The sequence below is a fragment of the Armigeres subalbatus genome, chromosome 2, assembly GCF_024139115.2.
Source record: "Armigeres subalbatus isolate Guangzhou_Male chromosome 2, GZ_Asu_2, whole genome shotgun sequence".
In the NCBI taxonomy this organism is placed as follows: domain Eukaryota; kingdom Metazoa; phylum Arthropoda; class Insecta; order Diptera; family Culicidae; genus Armigeres; species Armigeres subalbatus.
This window is the reverse complement of record NC_085140.1, coordinates 275,663,615-275,685,036: the sequence shown is the minus strand read 5'-3', so window position 1 is coordinate 275,685,036 and position 21,422 is coordinate 275,663,615. Positions and strand designations below refer to the sequence as shown.

The following is a 21,422-nucleotide window of genomic DNA, read 5'->3' as shown; positions in this document are numbered from 1 at the left end:
AAGGTGTTATTTACAGCTTTTCTAAGATACTTTCCTTTCTTGTGATAAAAGAAAGGCACCATCATCGCTATGTGGATTATTATATGTTACCACCCACCTATTAGTACCTTACCTTCAATGTGCGTAGGTTTCCGCAATGTTATCATCTCTGATGGCCATCCACACAGCTACAGTAAACTTTTCGGATTGAAACAAGTGAATTACCTTTTGCTGTAACATTTATAATTGTGAACCAGATCATATTACAGCTGCACATGTACACATTTAGATTTGCCTCGAAACGAGGAATGATAAATGTTTAGTTAATATGTTTTTCTAAAGAAACTACATTTCGATCGTAGACTTATGTACTTCTGGACAGTGGCAATGAAACTTAACACAATGTGATTGTTTTCCAACCAAGGGCGTTTTATTTGAAACTCTCGTGATTAAGTGCATCGATCTGCTTCCCAGATGGTGTTCGATGAAACAGCGATTACGTGGCATAATGGCATCGGAGGGTAACTTAAAAGTAAAATTCTGTTCGATTCGAATGTAAAAATAATCACGATTCAATTATGTTGTTCTAGTGCCTCTGATGTGCAGGATGACATCATTTGGGTAATAAATGTTTATTGTGGATTTTGAACGATCAGCATCATTATACGATGAATATTTACTAGCTTACTTGCCTGTGGGTATTTGATTTATCTAATAATTATTTTTTACCTCTGAACCGCAATCTTATCGCATTTTGTCATTGTGATGTTATACATAATTGCTAAATTGAGTAATTATAATGTCATTTAATAGAACTCTGAATATACATGCTGTTTCATGTCATAAAATGTCTGATATTTGTTTTCATTTGCAATGGTAGCCATACGATATCCTTTATGATACATTTAATAATTTTGAACAACATCCAAACGGGACAGTATTTAAATTTTTATTCGAATGAGTTTAAATATGTATATAATATGTGTTGATTACATTTTTATTTGTTCAATTCTATGTAATTCCAATCCCAATGTATGTATGTTTATGGATATTTCGAACGAAAATACGAGGAAACATTTGTCGCTATCCGTATCTTCACAATAATAATGATATTGATAAATTCATAATCCAGTTTCCGTTGATGCGATGCTGGTTGCCGTTAATTCCATCCTGTACCACAGTCTGAGGCAGCAGTGTAGGGGGTTACCGGACTTTGACAATATGTGATTGCAGAGCCGTACTACCCTTATTCTGGTTAATCAAAGACTGCAGTTGTTCGTAGATATTTATATATTTGCTTTTTTGCGTATATTTTCACACTCAGTGACTAGTGTCCGGGGTGAATGATGCCAATGGGTCCAGTTTCCGTCTAGGCTGGGGCTACTTTAGTAGCTGCTAGTTGTGTGTATTTGCGCAACAGGCAGGCTGCCCTACTATCGTTCTTGCAGTCGTCATTGCCATTCAAGTTCACGCTGCGTTTTTTCTTTGTTATCATGAATCGTTTCTGGTGAGCGAACCCTGAAATAAAGGAAAAATATTAAAGCTAATTGCTTAAAAAATATGGACAAGTATAGATTTCGAAACCCTCCTCCCCCTAGTAGACTTTCGTAGACTTTTCCGAAACCCCTCCTCCTCCCTTGAAGTCTACGTTGACTTTTTCAAATATTTGCTGTGTTGTGCATTACAAAATTTTGAACAATTACTAAGATTTTTTCATGGCGATTCGAAAAATGTTTGGTGGGAAGTTGAAATAATTTTCCGTGGGAATTTCGTGGGATATTTTCCACTGATAATTCCATTTGCAATCCCGAAAAAAAAATTCCATGATAATTTCGAAGAATTTCTCGTGGATGCCCGAAGAATTACGAAAGTATTCCCGTAGAAATTCAGAAAAGATTCGCGTGGATACTCCAACGGGTTTCTCACGGAAATTTCGAAGAATTCCCCTTGCTTGCAAATTACAAATAATTTCCTTTTACAATTTCACTGACGTTTAGACCGAGACAAATTCCAAATAATTTTTCGTTGGTATTCGAAATAATTTCTCGTGAAAATTCCTAAAAATTTCATAGAAGTTCCTGTAGAAATTTCACATATTTTCCGTAGAATCTTCAAAGAACTTTATGTGAACATATTTAAAAGTATGCCCATATTTTTATCGTCTTATGGCTTTCGATCGTTTTTTGTCGCTTTTGTATTTTTTTTTCTTTTTGTTCCAGAGGGCGAGTAATGGCGCTTGAACCTAGGCGCTTATATGTACACAGATGGCCATATAAGCCTTCGTCATGTTTTCATAGTAATCAGCATGAATTCAAACGACTACTTTTGCTCATCAGTGTGTAAGCCGGGATACTAGACTAAAAACTGTGTCCCATCCCAAGACGTTGAGGACCTAAGAAGTGACTATTAATCATCTTAGCTAAGTCACTCCCAACGATACAATAACCATAATATAAACGGAACGGTTGGTACGAGATGTCCCCGTTTTATGGCTTACATGTGACATCAGGTTGATAATTGGTTTTCACAGTTATATTAAACAACGCTGCACAGTTAAGTTTACCAGATGGTATCCTTTGGGAGGACATATCCTCCTTTTTCATAAAATGTCCTCCTGTCCTCCCTTTAACCAACATTGTCCTCCTTTTGTCAAAATGAAAACTATTTATTAAATCACTGAAATAGCTGTGACAAAAAATCTCCACATTCAGATTGTAAGTATCCATACAGTACTCCGAAAAAAACCCTTTCAGGTGGTTCGAATCAAAATTCCGCTAAATTTTGCGGAGTTTGACAATTTTGAAATCTGATTCTGTTATTTTAATGTGTGTTGGTATTTGGTAAATTTAGCCTGAAAAATGACTTTAAGCGAAATGAAACAAAGTTTGGTGAAAGTCCGGAATAAATTCGATCCTCAGGGCTGTCATCAACTGATCATTTGAGTGGTTTCGAATATATCTGATGGCCAAAAATGATTTGTCTTCAAGAATGTTATATTCATATTTTCGAATTCAAAAAGCGATCTAACATACAAAAGAAATGCGAAAATGTGGAATTGATAAATGTGAAATAAAACATACAGTAGAGGATCATACCTTTTTATATGTACTCCTTTTTACCCATCCGTAGAACCAAATATGTCCTCCTTTTGACGTAAACTACGTCTAAGGGGAAGACTCAGATACAGGGTGTAAAACCGAAATTTCCAAATTCGAGACCGTCACGAAATTAGGATAGATTTCAAACGCTAATAGCGTCTTTATCTTTCGATGGATTTTCGACATTTGCTTATCTATCGATTCAGAAACTCTCCAGCAATTTGCCAATTTTGTTGATACTATTGATTATCAACGTTAAACTATTGAAAATGCTGTTTCTTTCCAAACCGGGTGAAAAATGCAATTCCGTCTATAAATCCCCAACACGGACATCAGATTGCAGTAAGGTACGGGCCTTTTGATCCACTGCTTCGTTTTCCCTGTGTATAAAAAGCCCCGTGTTTCGCGTGCGCGCGTTTTTTTCATTCTGGATGGCACGGCGAGCGGACCCGGGCGGCCATGAAATTTTTTCCGTTGGTGGGGGGGGCGGGCGTGGGAGCCGCCGCACAATATTTTCATCAGGGTTGTTAACGTTAATCAACGATTAACGCCGTTGACGTTAATTTTCTCTTGGTTCAACGTCAACGTCGTTGCGTTGAACTACTTGGATTGTAACGTTAACGTTAACGGCATGCGTTGATTCAACGTCAACGGACATCGGTAATCTGCTCGTTAGTTTTTTCTCCTTAGCTCCTGCCCAATAAACAATCAGTTCGTTTCTAAGCCAATGCGGTATCCATGGGTCATAGATTTTTTCATTATCAATCGTAGTTCACCACCGAAAAGCCAATGACAGTCTTATTAATATTTCCATTCAAGCCAGATCAAGATTTATCATGGAAAAATAATATGCGATTGGAACTAATGAAATGACAACTTGTACATCTTCAGGAGGTCATTCAATATGCGAGCAGTTAAAACATATGTGTGGGCTGCTGGTGTTAGATGCATTCATGGATACCAAACTTGACAACTTCGAGAAATGAAAATACAGTTATGCGCAATACAAGAATATGAGAAAAGTGTATCTATTTGTTTATTGCATTCATTGAAAATACTAAGCGAAAAAGATCTTTCATTGGGCATATCGTTATGTCATGAATACAGTTTCATGGTGACATCTTTCATTAAATACAAAATTCGGGTTTATGAGTTAATAATATTGATAATATGATAAAACTGTATTCATAAAAATGGATTTCTGTCTGTCTAACCTTTATAGACTCGGAAACTACTTAAACGATCAGCGTGAAAATTTGTATGTAGAGGTTTTTGTGGCCGGGGAAGGTTCTTAAGGTGGTTCGAGACCTCTCCCCCTTTGGAAAGGGGGGCTCCCATACCAATGAAATACTAATTTCTGCACAACTCGAGAACTAATCAGAGAATAAATCAATTTTAGATGAAACGAAGTTCGACGAGTCTGCTAGTCTCTTATTGGCAGATAAAAGTGAGTTTAAAAATGAAGGATCATCATTCGATAAATTGATGATTAATGCATTATATGCACTGTTTCTTGTCTTTGAAATGGTAGATTATGTTTGGTAATGAAAACCCTGCTTTAATTCTCACAATTAAAGTAAATTTTGATTCCTGTTTTGAAATATTTTTTTCGAAACCTAACTTCACTTTTAATTGCCAATACATTGTTATCTTGTGACATATACCGTCATCTGACTAATGAAAGTAGATGAGTAATGAAGTTCTATCATTGAAAACAAATTTTACATGATCTTAAATTTTTTTAAATTTTTTTGTGTATCAAATCGCCTTATGTCTCAAAAAATTTTACATATGTTGACAAACAAAAACTCTTGCCAATAAAAGAACAAAAATCCTTTAAAAAACGTGTAAAATAACGAAGCCGTTAACGTTTAATTAACGGAGATCGTTACTGTTACCGTTGATAAACGTTTTATAAAGGTTAACGAAAATATCGTTGATCGTTGAAATTAACGTTAACGAATTAACGAAACGGCGTTAATCGTTAATTAACGTTAACAACCCTGATTTTCATACGTGTCCCATCTTCGGCGGATCTGGCAATCGACGGCGTTCGTTGAGCCGAATCATCGGATGGCGGTCGCGCAGCCCAGTGGCTGATGATAAGGCACATAAGTGGCAATTAATCGGTTCTTTTCAGGACCATCATTATATTTGGGAGGAAGGTTAAGTTGAAATAATTTTCCTAAAGTGCAACCGTTAGGAACTGGAAAATTCTTCGGTGAAATTTTCTAGCGTAATTCGGAGTTATATGATTTTAGTGATTGAGAATGTTGATATTAGACGCACTTTCTTCATAGAACAAAGCATAATTGTTTGGCATCGGTAGCGGAATCATAGCATTAGTGCCGGTCCGAGCATAGGCTGTTAACGGAAGATTGCTACAGCAATTTATTCACTAATGTGGCGTTTGCAACGATTTGGATGTTGTCGGCACAACATGAAATTTTCCCGCGAGACTCTATTTTTTTATTTTTCCTGTTGATGATTGAAAAAAGAAATCGGTTCCGAGATGAACTTTATTCAAAGCGCAAAGCTAACGTCGGTAGTTGAATCCCAAGCAAGTATAGAAAGGAGACCATGCAAACAATTGATTCGCATTATGACTGAAGAAAATTGTATGGCGTCAGTATTGATGTTTGCTACAGATTTTTTGACGTAAACTTCGTCTAAGGGGAAGACTCAGATACAGGGTTTAAAACGGAAATTTCCAAATTCGAGACTGTCACAAAAATTAGGATAGATTTCAAACGCTTATAGCGTCTTTATCTTTCGATGGATTTTCGACATTTGCTTATCAATCGATTCGGAAACCCTTCAGCAATTTGCCAATTCTATTGATACTATAGATTATCATTAATGCTTAATTTTTTTTCTTACAACAAAAATGATTTTGAAAAAGTATCACCGGCGCGTGCTTACTCGCAATCTACATGCTGATACATTTACAGTTACATCAAACAACTGAAAACCGAAATACGCCACTCCAAAATTACGAGGTGACAATGTTAGAAAAAGACAAAAGATAGGAAAAATAACACGGTGTGTACTGCCTCCCCGAGTCACCTTATGGGAAGATCCTTTAATTACGTAACGCAAAAAATGGGCATTTTCAACCCCCATCCCCCCTATGTCACACTTTTTGTATGAAGCATCTAAAAATTATGTATGGGTCGTCACAGTTCGCCCAACCCCCCTCCCCCCTCTAAGCGTTACGTAATTTGTGGACGCTCCCAAGAGCCACTTTCATTGATGGTAGCCGATCGTTAGTACTTCATATCAAATATCATATCATATCATAGCATATCAAAGAATATTATGGCCAAATTTCATAAAATTTGGTCAACAAAAACCCCCCTGACAATAATAGAACAAAACCTGCCAAAGCCGTCATTCCCCCTATTTCATACAAGAAAATTTAATCTGAGCGCTGCTAATGTTGATGACGACGACCGCGCGACCCACACCATCGCCGGGAATAAAATTTCCGGTAGGAGCTCCGCCGATGCCGAAGGTGGTACCACGGTCTGCTCTCCGCGACATCTCGAACAAAATGGCTCGCGCGCGGAAGTGCTGCTTTCTTGTAATCAATAAAGTTGAACCTGTAGCCACGCCCCTTTGGTGAGTGTTTGACGGTTACACAATATTTGCAGCCATACCGGACAACAAAGAGGCGGGACTAATGAGCCATCTTTATTGATGATAAGAAAACTGCTCTCCCCCGCGCGCGTGGCATTTCATTAGAAATGTCTCGGGCGGCGGTCTCAGCATCGGCGGAGTTGCTGAACGAATCAATCGGTTCTTCTCAGGGCCACCATCCTATGCAAAGGAAGAGGTGAGGCAAATATTGTTCAAAGAGCAAATTAACCACTTGGCGACGCCATAATGTTGCCGTCCGTAGCAGAATCACGAGTACGCCCCGGGAGCAGTTGCTACAAATATGAATTCGTATGGATGGCATCAGTGGCAGCCAGGTGAAATTCTCTCAAGATCTTATTTGATTTTGTTGCAGCTTGTGATTGGGAAGGCGGATTATTAACAATCAATCGAAAGATGGAGATGGAGACAGTTCAATCGAAATGATGCCGTCAGTAGCGAAATCAAGAGTGCGCTTTGACGCGTGGTCTTTGCATAAACATGTGTGCGTCGTCAGGGATTTGACGGTAGTTATCCTCATTTCTAAAGTTTTTATGGAAATACCCATACAGTAATGGAATGGAATGTAGTAAAATATACAGTAAAAAGTGCAATTAAACCTGATAAATTGAAATTTAGAAATACCCAAGCTTAGTTAAGCTCATTTAGAATATTTTTCGAAAAATTCGAAAAAGAACAATGAATTGAATTTAAACAAACAAAACTAAACTACTCATATTATACAAAACTCGAGAATTCAATAAATTTGTTTTAATTACATAAATATATTAGTTCCTTTTAAAATGTAAATTTCATAAGAAATCCAAAGAGTAATTTTGTAATACTCATGGATAATGGCACTAGATTCTTCATTTCACCAAACTGTTTCACGTAGTTTACGTCGGGCGGTCGTGTCTTGTACACAACCCTTATGATTTTTTCAAATAATTTAATCTGGTAAACCCATGCACAGTAGGCCTGGCCGCTTTTATGTTTGAACTTCATTAACGATGTGCTTCGAACGTAATTAATGACAATAAAAGTGATAGACATAGTCGAGTCTATCACTTTCCAGGATTCTTTCACGAACTGGCTGTGTATGTGTAGACTAGGACATATCTAAAAGTATGCCTCAACGAACGATAAATCTGATGACGTGAAGGATGAGTTCTATGGGAGCCTTGATAAGGCCTACGGAGAGTGCCCAACACACGATGTAAAGATTGTAATCGGGGATGCAAATGCGCAGATCGGAAGAGAAAGTTTCTTTCGCCCTTTCATTGGTACGGACAGCCTTCATTCCGCTACCAACAATAATGGGCTGCGACTTGCAATCTTTGCTGATGCTAGAGAGATGGTAATCAGCAGTACGTACTTTGCACGTAAAAATATCCACAAACACACCTGGCAACTTCCGCCAACGGAATGGTTGGTTTGATGAGGAGTGCCAGCGAGTTACGGACGAGAAAAATGTTGCTAGGAGTCGAATGCATACGGAACACCTAGTCTAAGAGATGAATGCATGTATTAGATAATAAGCAAATAAAACTAGTTAAAAAAACGAAAAATAAAATGAACAGCACGGTTACCTCACGTGGGAATAGTCGAAATCATATGTCGTACCTGTGCTACATTGTCTATGTATAAAGCTTTGTATGTACACGAGGATTCGAAAGGAATAAATTTTGGCTGTTAAGCCCTTTTCAAATGTTGGTCTAGAATTGACGACTTCGAATTAGACCTGTGCGCCGACTGAAATTTTACCGGCGGCGGCGTGGTAGATCACTTTCAGCCAGCTAGGGCAGCGTGGCGGCGTCACGTCGTTGGTGATCGGCGGCGGCGGCGTGGGTCGGCGTGAACTTATTTAAAGCGTCAAAAATTTTCCTGAATTTCTTCGGAAGTTCATCATCGAATTCCTAATGAAGTTCCTCCACGAGCTCGTTGGGTAGTTCATTAAGAAATACCTCCTAAGTTTCCTAAGTTTCTCCAGAAATCCTCCGGAAGTTCCTCTAGGAATTGCTCCGGAAGGTCCTCCAGGAATTCCTCCGGAAGTACCTCCAGGAATTCTTCCGGAAGTACCTCCAGGAATTCTTCCGGAAGTACCTCCAGGAATTCCTTCGGAAGCTCCTCCTGGAGTTCCTCTGAGAGTACCTCCAGGAGTTTCTCTGAAAGCTCCCCCAGGAATTCCTACGTAAGTTCCTTCAGGATTTTCTTCGGAAGCTCCTTCAGGATTTTATCCCGAAATTTCTCTAGGAATTCTTCCGAAAGTTCTCCCAAAAATTCTTCCGACGATCCCACCAAAAATAAGTTGGGAAGTTCATTCAGGAATTATTTGGGAGGCTTCTCCAGAAACTCCTCGAAAAGTTTGTCCAAGATTTTTTCCCGGAATTACTACAAAAGTTCTATCAAAATTCATCAGGAAGTTTCTTCGATAATTCCTTCAGAAGTTTCTTTAAAATTTCTCTGGGGTCCAGAAATTCCATATAAGCGATTATGAAATTTCCCAGTGAACTCCTGCTTGGGGATTATTTAGATTATTTACGAATAGTCCTCTAGAATGTGCGCCAGGTTTTCCTTAAGGATTTTTTCCTCCAGAAATTCCCCCAAGAACTCTTCATGAATTACTTCGAGAACTCCCCAGAAATTTCCACTGACCTCTTTTCGAATGTCACATAGAATTTCTTACTCAACTCCCCCTCAAACCCGGAAATATCTCCAGATTTTTTTTAAGGAATACTTACGGAAATTCAATTGCGAATTTCTCCAGAAAATACCTCCAGGTATTTCCCGAAACATTCGTTCAAGAATCCACCTTCAGAAATTCCTTAACAAATTCTTCTGGAATGCACTCAAAATATTCTCTGGAAATTATATTTGGAATTTATCCGGCAGCTCAAAAAATTCCTTCCGAATGTCCCCCAATTTTTATTCCTGGTACTTCCACCGAAATTTCGCCTTTGCAAATTTTTCTATTTTCGAGTTCCTTCAGGAGTTTCCCCGAAAATTACATCGAAAATACTCCTATAAATCCCTATCCCAAACAAAATTCTCGTAAAATTACATCGGCATTTCTTCTTAAAATTCCCCCAGGAAGTCTTTGAGGTATTCACGATGGAATTTTCGTGGGAATATTCGAAGGAGCTCTTAAAATATTTTATGAAACAATAATTTCTTGGAGAAGTTCCTGGAAAATTTCGCGAACGAATTTCTGGTTAAATATTTTTTTTTACAGTTTCCAAATAAAATAAATGAATTTTTAAAAGCCAATAAATTAATTTTGATAAAGTCACGCGGTGATCAAAGCTATCCTAATTATGAAATCCAATGGCGAAAAATTGATGAAATACAGTTCGAATAAGATTCAATTTGGGCGAAGTATTGAGTAGTATTAATTATCACCGAAAAAATCCAATAAATTAAATTCGAGTTAATAACTGTGGAAGTGCCACTAAGCTGCAAGGTGGCAATACCCTAGTAGGGGATTTAATGCCAATGAGGAAGAAGAATATGAATTTGACTAAAATATATATTTGCGATAGGATGAACCAGTAAACATACTCAGTACGAATCCCGTTAATCTCTACTGGTTTAATAGTCGTTCAATAGGCATCGGCGTGATGAAAAATATTCGGCGGCGTGGAAAATTTTCATGCGATCCATTTTTAATGGCGGCGGCGGCGTGAGAAAATTACCAGCGGCCGCACAGGTCTACTTCGAATGTGCGTGCACCGAATGTCTTTTTTTAGTGAAGTTTGACTAATTTTTCAGCACTTCTCAAAATGCGGTTCCAACATTTCAGGAGGGTGAAACTGCTTTCGTAAATCCAACACCCCTGATGAAAGCAGAGAAACTCTTCTTTAAATAAATGACGCATTTCGGTGTTGAACTTAATCTAGAATTAAAAAAACACCTTAATAAAGAATAATAAAAAAAATGACGCTGGATTGCGATGGTGGACACAAATTAGCTCACCAGCGACGGGAGAATTTTTTCTTTACAGTTCTTTTAATGCAGTTTCGCCCTTTTGAAATGCGGGTGCTGAATTATGTGTAATTGATTTTCGTGTTTAATTTTACATGGCGGTGAGCGTAGCATGGATGTTTTAAATGTGGTACTTGCCGAAGGCTACAACTCTGAAGTCGTTACCCACACCCACTCCATTCCCCCTACATTTAAATCCATGTACACAATTATTCCTTAAACATAGACCTTCAACTTACCATTCTTAGTCGGTTTAGCGTCGAGATTTTTTTCCAGCCGAGAAAGTGTGTCAACGTCCACCGGGAAGCCCAGATAGTCGACGGCGGGCTCGGTCCACGTGTTCAACCACTCGCCCTCGTCATCGCTGTAGGGTGCCAGTCGTGCGGTATTTCTGGGTGCGCCACCAAGTTGGGCCAATGCCAACGAGAGGGGCACATCCTGGTAGACCGAGTTGGGCGAGTACGGTAGAACATCGTTCGGGCCGTTGGCAGGCACGAGCGGGAAATAGTCTGACATCGAGGGATACGGATCACGGGAGTTCAGCAGCGACAGCAACGAGAGAGCATCGGCCGCCGTTAGTTTGGATGCATTTCGTTTTAGTCTGCGTTGGGAAGAGAAGAATGAAAAGCATACGGGATTTAGTTTGACAGAGCTTGCTACACTTTGATGGATTAAAGGCTGAACCCCTATGCTCGAATTTGCAGTGCATAACTAGATGAGTGGCAATGGCACAGTAGTGGAGCTGCTCATTTGTGATACGGTTGAATTGTTTGCTTGTCTTATTATTTTTAATGATTTCTCGAATAGTTTTAAATGCATTCATAGGTGTATAGGGGCCCTCCTTAGCCGTGCGATAAGACGCGCGGCTACAAAGCAAGATTATGCTGAGGGTGGCTGGGTTCGATTTTCGGTTTTCAGATTGGAAATTGTCTCGACTTCCCTGGGCATAAAAGTATCATCGTGCTAGCCTCATGATATACGAATGTAAAAATGGTAACCTGGCTTAGAAACCTCGCAGTTAATAACTGTGGAAGTGCTTAATGAACACTAAGCTACGAGGCGGCTCCGTCCCAGTGTGGGGATGTAATGCCAATAAGAAGAAGAAGAAGGTGTATATAATAGTTACATGTACTATTTTACAGTTTAATTTTCACAGCATTTTCGGTTGGTTCACCGACTTACGATGCACACATTGTGTTTATCCCAAGTAACATTTTAAGTTTTATAACGTTCTTGAAGACCATAATTTGCTCTTCAAGAGTCTTATAAAACTAGCATAAAACTAAAATGTTACTAGGGATGTTTATGTGTTTATTTTTCAGCTATCATAGCTGCAGTTGGATTGATCTTCAGTTCAATAAAAAACAATCGAACGAAATTCAAAGTCGAGTTCAAAATATGACGACCATATTGCAATTATCATCAAAATAGTAGTGTCAAACACCTTTATAAGTGTTCCATCGAAAAGCACAAAAACATTTTTTGATAACAAAATATTGATGAACTGTTACATTTTGCAAAGAAAATTCATTCAATGCTAGAATGACCCTCAACTATAGATGCCATGGCACAGTTTTTTGTTTTTCCTATATCAATATCATTGATAACTACCCAGCTGTAAAAGTCACCTCTCAGTTGCTGGAAGTGCTTTCTTACGCCAGAAATGTAATCACGTTGCATTATCCTGTCCGAAGGAACATCGCCGCCATCGGGAGCGTGGTTTATCTCTAGTCTAGCGCGTGCATCAAGGCGAATTTGTAATTCGATATTAGATTACACTTGTTGTAATGTTGAAAGCTTTCGCGTTGCTTTTGTTCTTCGGATAGCCGGAGCTAAGCATCCGAGATGGTAAATAGCGTACCATGAATTTGCTGAGTCAGTTGGGCTTGCCACCTGTACCCTGTCGGTCGATTTCGCTTTTGACACATTCTTAGTATCGTACACGACGCTATATAAATTTTGTCTAGCTGCCCACGACATTGGTTGTAGGTACTACGCAATGGGATTACTATGAATTATTATTGTTTTGTCTCGCAAAAGCTACTCCAATCTTTTTGGTTACTTTTCTTGTCATAAGACGAGTTTGTACCTTCTCATTTAATTCCACCACTTGATTGTACCTTGACAGATACGTATTTCGACCTCAACAGTAAGGTCGTCTTCATCGTCTCGTATGAGGTCGAAATACGTATCTGTCAAGGTACAATAAAGTGGTGGATTTAAATGGGGAGGTACAAACTCGTCTTATGACAAATGAAGACATTCCACTAAAAAGCCCTAAATAATTTTCTTAACAAAATGGTTACTTTTTGTTTGATTTCCAATTCTATTTTAAGGATTTGTGACAACTCAGAAGATGGAATATAAAAATTAAATAATCAAACAGCAGAAATAGAACTAGCGGTAATAGTGCCTTACTCGTACATCATAAAAATAATGTTTTGGCCATAACAACACCAACAGTAGCCGAAGGCTTCCCCTACCTGTCTGTGGTGATGGTTTGCGTGGGAGTGCCATCAGATTGGACAAATCGACGTTTGAATCTTTGTTTACAAAATCACATACGTCCTTTTGAATAAGTACCCGAGATTTGTTGATATAAAACTCATGACCGTCCTTCTGCCAAACTCCGGTATGAAGAGGGAGGGAAGTTTCAATAGAAAATAATAGAACAGGATTCCGTGTCCAATGCAATTTGTTGTGAGTAAATCGATTGAGAGTAAGTGCATTAAAAGTGAGCTAGACTTTTTTTACGCGCTTTTTTATAACACAAAGTATTTTGGCCATAATTTCTGTGCCCATAGTCCGATCTTCCAAATTTTCAATAGAAAACAATACGACAGGATTCCGAGTCGAATGGAACTTGTTGCAAGTAAATCGGTTGAGAATAAGTACCAAAAAAGTGAGCTAAACTTTCGCACTTTCGGTGCTCGCATACACACACAGAGACATCATCTCAGTTCGTCGAGCTATTTGTATTTTGGCCATAACTTCCGATCCCATAGTCCGACCTGGCCAATTTTCAATAGAAAACAATGAGAAAGGATTCTGCGTCGAATGCAATTTGTTGCGAGCAAATCGGTTGAGGTCATAACTTTCGATCCCATAGTCCGACCTGGCCTATTTTCAATAGGAAACAATGGGAAAGGATTCTGCGTCGAATGCAATATGTTACGAGCAACAAAGTGGTGGAGGTGGGCAAGCTGAAAGTCGGATGGTCGGTGTGTCCGTTGAGACTCACCCCACGAGTCACCAAACATATGGAGTGATGCTTCAAATACATGGCGTTTGGCCACTGCAAAGGTCCGGACAGATCTGTTAAATGTAGAATATATGTGGCGATGATGGACACGTTGCTGCACTGGGCTCTGCAAACTGGAGGTCGTAATTGACCGGTGATGGCGAGCCGGAATGAATTGAGATCATTCTGTTAAACCTCAATCATTCCAACACCGTACATCAATTGTTGTGATTGTGGCCATCCAAGTGATGGGCAAATTCCCTTTTCAAAAAGTAATAGACAACTCAAACGAAGGTTTCGTGATTTGGCGATCTTCATGTGTAGCTGCTACGTACCCCCAAGGTGGAGCAGAATAACTGTACTGTATGCTGGATGCACTCAAGGAGAAGCAGTCTGACTAACGCCAGAGGTTACAGTTAGCTGGAGGCGTTAGCAAAGCTGGAAGTTAGACTGGCTAACAAACACAGTGGCGGGCCTCCATACATATGCAGGACAAAACGTAATGTTGCTCGGATTTTTCACTTAAGAGTAATTTTTTAACGCTAAATTCATGTTGAGGTTAGAATCGTTATTCAACATATACCATGCTACTCAAACTAAAGTACTTCCAGGAGCCCTTGCCTTAAGGTCCTCATTCTTACATTGAAATAGTCAATTCCAGCTTTGGAGCAGCTAGGACCAAACCACACTAACCATCAGAAAGCAGATAACAAATAGCAGATGACAAATAGAATCTTTCCCGAAAAAAGTTTAGTCAAATTTTTGCCATACGGGAGATGCTTTACAGCATTAACTTCAACAAGCCAGCAAGAAATAAATTTACAAGATACAAACTTCAAATTTTGGAATCAGTTCATTTAATATATGTGTGAAATTGAAAAAATACGAGTTTCAACAGACAAACAAAATTGAAGGTTTTGTCGGGGTTTCCGCCATTGTGCGTCAGTACATTTCGCAGAGACGGGAGGGAATCCATCATCGACGTCACAGCTCTGAATTCACGTTCTCCGGATCTAGGCTATCGAACTTCTTGGATAGCGGCCGCCTCTAACCTTCTGCAGTTTACAGTTCTGACATTCCAGGTACCGAGTATCCAATCAAAGTCACGTTCTCTTTTTCTTATTTCTTCATTTTTCGTGGTAGAAAGGTTTCAGTAAGTTACCTTACCGGGGTCGCTGGTAGAGCTGCACCTCGTTGTGGATAGAGGCTAGATAAATAGCTTCTTACCTATGCTGATGTCATAAGGGCAACAGTATCCAGGCTGCCCGGCGGTCTTTGTCATGAGATAGGAAATTGAGGGGACCAGAGCTATTGAACGCCTTGATGTCAACCCACCACTTTGCCGTCAAATATGGAACACAAAATAACATACTTTCACAAATTAACATACTTTAACTTTTTCACTAGGGGGAAAGACGGTTTTAGCAGGTTTTGTTCTATTATTGGCAGGGGGGTTTTTGTCGACCAAGTTTTATGAAATTTGGCCACAATGTTCTTTGATATGCAAAGAATATTTTGCCAAATTTGAGCATATTCAGTAGACCTCTTCATGTTTTCGAAAAGTATCAAAAATTCAACCGGTCAGCCCAGAATCACAATTCTTATGCTAAAATAAGTCTCCTGTCAAATTTTCAGCTAATTCGGATAAAATTTCGAGGTGGCTCAAGTCGATTTAGTGTTTTTGGGCTATTTTCAATTTTGGAAAAAATCTAACAAGAGATATAAACGCCGAAAACTATCGCAACAACCTCTATACGGAAGCTTTTGGTGTACTCTACAAGTCTTGTGAACATTGCAATTCGTTCCGTTCACGTTTTGGCCATGTTAAAGTGATTTTTAAGCTTTTAAGTGCATAAAAATACTGTTTCCCCCAAAAGTCGTTGTTCTACAAAATTCCTGAGTTTATGACAAATGATTGTAAATTTATTATATTATTATTCCTCTTTTGACGTAGGACTTACGTCTCTCTTTACTATTCCGGGTGTCATTCCAAAATATTCAAATCGACCGCGTTACGCTGTGTTGAAAGATTTTAAACGTTAATAGCATTCGTCTCAATGGACGAATTTATGCGGTAAGCCCCTCAATCGACAGATTTCAAGTATGCCTTTCATGTCCATGCTTGATAAGACCCGAAAAACTTGTTTCAATAGGCATGAAACTGTTTTCAATGAAAAACATTGAGATCTAGGGAACCTATAAATATGGGTACCGCATAATTCTTGCATCATTCCATTACCACGTTCTCATTGGTGCGGACACCAGCGAATGAGCAACCGCTGGGTCTGCCGAGAAGCCATAAAATAGCGTAACGCGATTTTTTCCTCTCATTCTGACCGGGACAAGCGAAGCAACCGCATCATCGATTGAACAGCACTCACACCTTTTAGCAGGGAATGAAGTCTGCACCGACCACTTTTTCGGCTCGACACCATCGAAGCCACCATCATCAGCCGAAACCTAGCCAGTACAGAAGCAGTCCATCCTACTAGAGATGTCGCAAATTAATCGATTACTTCGATTAATCGATTCATCGTTGTGATAATCGATTAATTTTGAATCGATTATTACCCAACGATTAATCGATTCAATAATCGAGATGAATCGTGAGTAATCGATTAGTTACTAATCGATTAATCAGAATTTTACGACATCATAAGGATGTCGAAAATTAATTGATTATTTCGATTAATCGATTCATCGTTGTGATAATCGATTAATTTTTAATCGATTACTATCCAGCTTTTTACGCGACGGTGCCATAAATCATTGAATCACCCCTTTTGACATATGCTGTGTCCACTATAATTCTTGAGACAGATGGATCTCAGCAATCCGTGATTTGTAAACTTTTTTCGATGTGAACATAAAGCTGTCAAAATGTTGCTGTAAATCGAAGCATGGAAAATGGTTTCATATTTTATTCTGAGATTTCATTTCATTCGATCAAATATTTCTATATATTCATAAATACTTTTCAGGCGTTCATAAACATTCTGGAGTACGCATGGCATTCTTTCTCGGGCTGCCGGAATATACGAAGTTGTGGTTATACTGTAGCTGTCTTCGAAGAAATTTTAATGGGGACACAATTCAAACGATGGACTATGTGTGATTCTCCGGAAGGCCTGATAGAACCTACAAAAATCTTGTTAAAATTGTAATTCCAATCAATGTGGTTTAGAGCAATTTATGTGATTTTTGCTGAACAATATCTGACATTAATTTGAGTAAACTCAGTATCAGATGTGTTTCGTGTTTCAGTATAAGCTCGAGTGTAAGTCGCCTTGCTCTAAACCAATAGAGCCACACTGTTTCCTATCAATAGCTATGTGGCCGCAGGATGACCATCTAGAATATTTATCATTTAAGTGCACGAGAAGGTGTAAAATCAAACAATGAGTGCAACAAATTGTTACATGAGGCAAATTTTGGGGAAGGTATTGAAAATCCACCCTTGTATGAAAAATAACGGACGAACTTCCTAAATTGACGATTTTTAGCTCTACTATCAGCCAAGAAGATCTTTTGGTCTTTTGGTGACTATTAGCCAAGAGATAATAATCCATAATTAATACTGTAGTAGGTAATACGAAGTGATTTGAAACGGAAAACAATGCACAAGAAATAGCTTTACTTTTTAATTTCGCAAAAGGGCTTTTTGTGGCGTTTCGTATTTCGTAGGATCAATACACAACGACTATAAAGCTGCCATCTCGGTACAGTCTACTGCAGATTCAAATCGGAACAGTTCTGTGCTCCGAATGTGCTGTATTGGACATAAACAGCGAAACTATCTGAAAGTTTCATTTTCAAGTTAGTGGTTGTTGGCTGTTTATTTCCCACACAGAAATCCTCCTTCCTCCATTGTGGATTGAGACATCTTTTCGTTTTCTGTTTTTGCCTTTCTCGTACAACTAAGTTGTACCGAAAGGCTATCATTTCACTCCGAAAACGAACTTTTGATAGAAGCCTCTGAGACCCATAGTATTATATACCAATCGACTCAGTTCGACGAGCTGAGCACATGTCTGTCTGTCCGTGTGTATGTATGTGTGTATGTGTGTGTATGTGTGTGCGTATGTGTGTGCACAAAAGCTATGAAAAACATTAGACAACTTTTCGTATAGTAATCCTTAACCGATTTTCTCGCAACAAGTTTCATTCGACAGGGGACAAAGCCTTGTTGATCACTATTGAATTTGATAACGATCGGTCATTGCGTTTGAAAGTTATGAAGAAAATGGTACATCGGACCATATATACTCCATATAAGGTTGGTGTCTCAACTAAATGCGAGAAAGGCACCACCAACGCTAGGTGGATTAATCTGGGTTTTTAATTCTCGAAGCAGTTCATATCCCAGTCTGGCCTAAGCTCTGAAATTATAAGAAATTAAGTATATTCATATTTTAGTAAAACAAAATTAACCCTTCCACTCATTTTAAACACAAATATGACAGATCCACAAGTGTAGACTCTAAATCATGTCTACTAAGATATTTCAGAACATCACTTCGAATTTTGTCCACAGTACATGTCAAATTCGATTCACCCCTTGTTAATTTATAGCTAGCGTAAAAAGCTGGATACAATGATTCATCGATTCAATAATCGACAAGAATCAAGAGTAATCGATTAGTTAATTTATAGCTAGCGTAAAAAGCTGGATACAATGATTAATCGATTCAATAATCGACAAGAATCAAGAGTAATCGATTAGTAGCTAATCGATTAATCGGGATTTTACGACATCTCTACATCCTACAGACCCGACAAAGCAGCAATGCTGAGCAGATACCGGCAGCAGCAGCAGAGTCGAGCCGAGACCGGCCGGCATCGGGGATGAGCCGAGACAGGCTGAAGAAAAGCCACATGATGCAGCATGTATGTCCAAAAAACAAACGGTTCTTCAGAGAGCCAATAATAGAGATCAATATCAAAGCTTCCAATATTCTAGTGATAAAATTTTATGCGTGATTTTATAAAATTAAAAATATTAGATGTCCAAATCTCTCACATAATATTTGGATATTTGGATTAAAAAAAACACCGATAAGAGCTCAAACATTAATAAACTATCAATCGATTTTTCATCAAATGTTGGATTTTTTTGGCATTGATCAAGAAATATCTAGATAAGCATTGTTTGACCGCACACAAAGCGAACGTGACTGAATGATCGTCCCATGTTACCAATTCTAAATCTTATCACCCGAAATCCCATGTCCGGGTGTTTCCTTCCTTCTACTACTAACAATGTTGTCTCAGAAAAGAACACGTACTTCCCACCTGAACTGCAATTCTAAGCTCACTTGCCCGGCTTATTGGCCTGTATCAAGCGAAAAGTCCCGTTAGGAAATAGACGCCAGCAGCGAGCAACAAGCGTAAAAAAGAAGAAGCCCTTCTCGAACGCGTTGATGATGATGACGCTTTGGCTGACAAAGAAGCGGGATACAAGACACTGGCTGATTGGCCCACCAATTGGAAAGCAGAGAAGATTCAAAATAAGGTATAAAATAAAAGTGCATTCGCTCGCAGAGCATTCAGTCACCACTAGAAATTCGCGGTTATTTGAAAAGATCGTTTTCTTACTTTTCGGACTTTGGCAAACAGCCTTTTTCAAGGCTCTATGAGTTAAAAATAATGTTCTCCTTCAGTCGCTATCGCACGGATTAGGAGGCCCTACATCCCCTGCTGGGCCAACTTGTGGCTTATTTCAGGCAGTCCTTCAGTGGGAAGGTTGCCACTGTCGAGGCTAATATTCCGTGACCGGACAGATACTTCCTGAATTGTTTTTGATGATTCTTGTTCGAGGTAGATTTGATTTCTGTGTCGGTTTGATGAGAAGATTTTGCCAAGGAATGGTATGCAACGCCGATTATTTATCCAAAATAGTAGATGTGAGAAATTTGGACATATTATGTATCTTAAAGGCATGGTCAAGTCAAGTCCTACGTCCACTTAGCGGTTATGTCACAGACATTACCCACTGTTCGTTTTTTCCTTGGAAATTTGAGTAATATAATTGCCCATGTGCGATTTACCGTTAAATTCTTTAAAATCAGAAGCTGAACATTTGTCATAAATTTGCACGCTAGGATTTCTTCAAGCAAGTTGTTTGAACAAAACATAAATCAAATCATATGATATTTGATGCTTACAACAAATGACTTCAAAATTTTGTTAATTTCACCATATGTCTGCATCCTTTTAACATTGAGTGCATCGTAGTAACAAGTGAAATCGAAGCTTCTTTGTTTGAACAACTTGTTCAAAAAAATCTCAGCGTGCAAATTTTTGACAAATGTTCAGCTTCTGATTTTTAAGAATTTAACGATAAATCACACATGGGCAATTATATTATGTACTCAAATTTCCAGGGAAAAAAGAGAAATAATAATATAATAAATTAACAATTATTTGTCATAAAGTCAAGAATTTTATAGAACAACGATTTTTGGGGGAAACAGTATTTTTATGCACTTAAAAGCTTAAAAATCACTTTTACATGGACAAAACGTGAACGAAACGAATCGCACTGTTTACAAAACTTGTCGAGCACACCAAAAGCTTCCGTTTAGAGGTTGATGCGATAGTTTTCGACGTTTATATCACTTGTTAGATTTTTCCAAAATTGAATATAGCCCAAAAACACTAAATCGACTTGAGCCACCTCGAAATTTTATCCGAATTAGCTGAAAATTTGACAGGAGACTTATTTTAGCATAAGACTTGTGATTCTGGGCTGACCGGTTGAATTTTGATACTTTTGAAAACATGAAGAGGTCTAATATTCAGACATAAAAAACCCCCTGCCAATAATAATAGAACAAAACCTGCCAAAGCCGTCATTCCCCCTATTTAAAAAAAAAATGCTCTGGTACACCTGTAAATGGGCTCTTAAGATGTTTACTTCTGCAGGACAAAAATATGAAACAGAAACATTTTGGCGAAAAATACCGTGTAGGCTGTAAAAACATTTTCGATAGTCTATTTTATGAATAATCAAACTTTGGAGACTAGTAGCTAGCGTTGGCTAGGTATTTTTATATTTTGGTGCTCAGACAACGCTCCCAGTATCCAGGATTTGGATTCATTGTGAGTACCTTACAATAATTCAGTGTAATGCGCCGACCAATACTGAATGTCGCCGAGGATAAAGTTCCGACAAATGCACTGTCAGGAAAACACGGTGAGCTTTTCGGAGAAATATGTGATATATATATAATGAAATCGACTACTGCACAAAGTCACATGGGCCTGAAAATGAAATCTACCTCATTTGCATAGGCCGAAAATGATGTCCAGAATAAGCGCAACGCTTCTAATCATCACCTTCCAATTGGCGATAACCGACTACGCATTTCTCGGATTTAGGGTTTTGCTAATGCGCTGCAATTTATGCGACCCTAGTCGGCAGCTGCCACCAACCGGCTTAAACCCGAAATCCAATTTATGACGACTGCCATTTATAATTCAATTGG

The 21,422-nt window shown here is 38.7% G+C and overlaps 1 protein-coding gene across 3 annotated transcripts in view; it reads right to left on the bottom strand.

Moving 5' to 3' along the window:
* Positions 1-387: 387 nt before the first annotated feature.
* Positions 388-21,422, bottom strand: part of LOC134216389 (uncharacterized) — a 320,788-nt gene continuing 299,753 nt past the window's right edge. For all 3 annotated transcript variants that reach the window (XM_062695288.1, XM_062695287.1, XM_062695289.1), the window contains exons 5-6: positions 10,934-11,295; positions 388-1,497 (exon numbers count right to left, since the gene is read on the bottom strand). In XM_062695288.1, the coding sequence (XP_062551272.1) occupies positions 1,349-1,497; positions 10,934-11,295 (511 nt within the window). In that variant the 3' untranslated portion in view covers positions 388-1,348. The remainder of the gene's footprint in view (positions 1,498-10,933; positions 11,296-21,422) is intronic.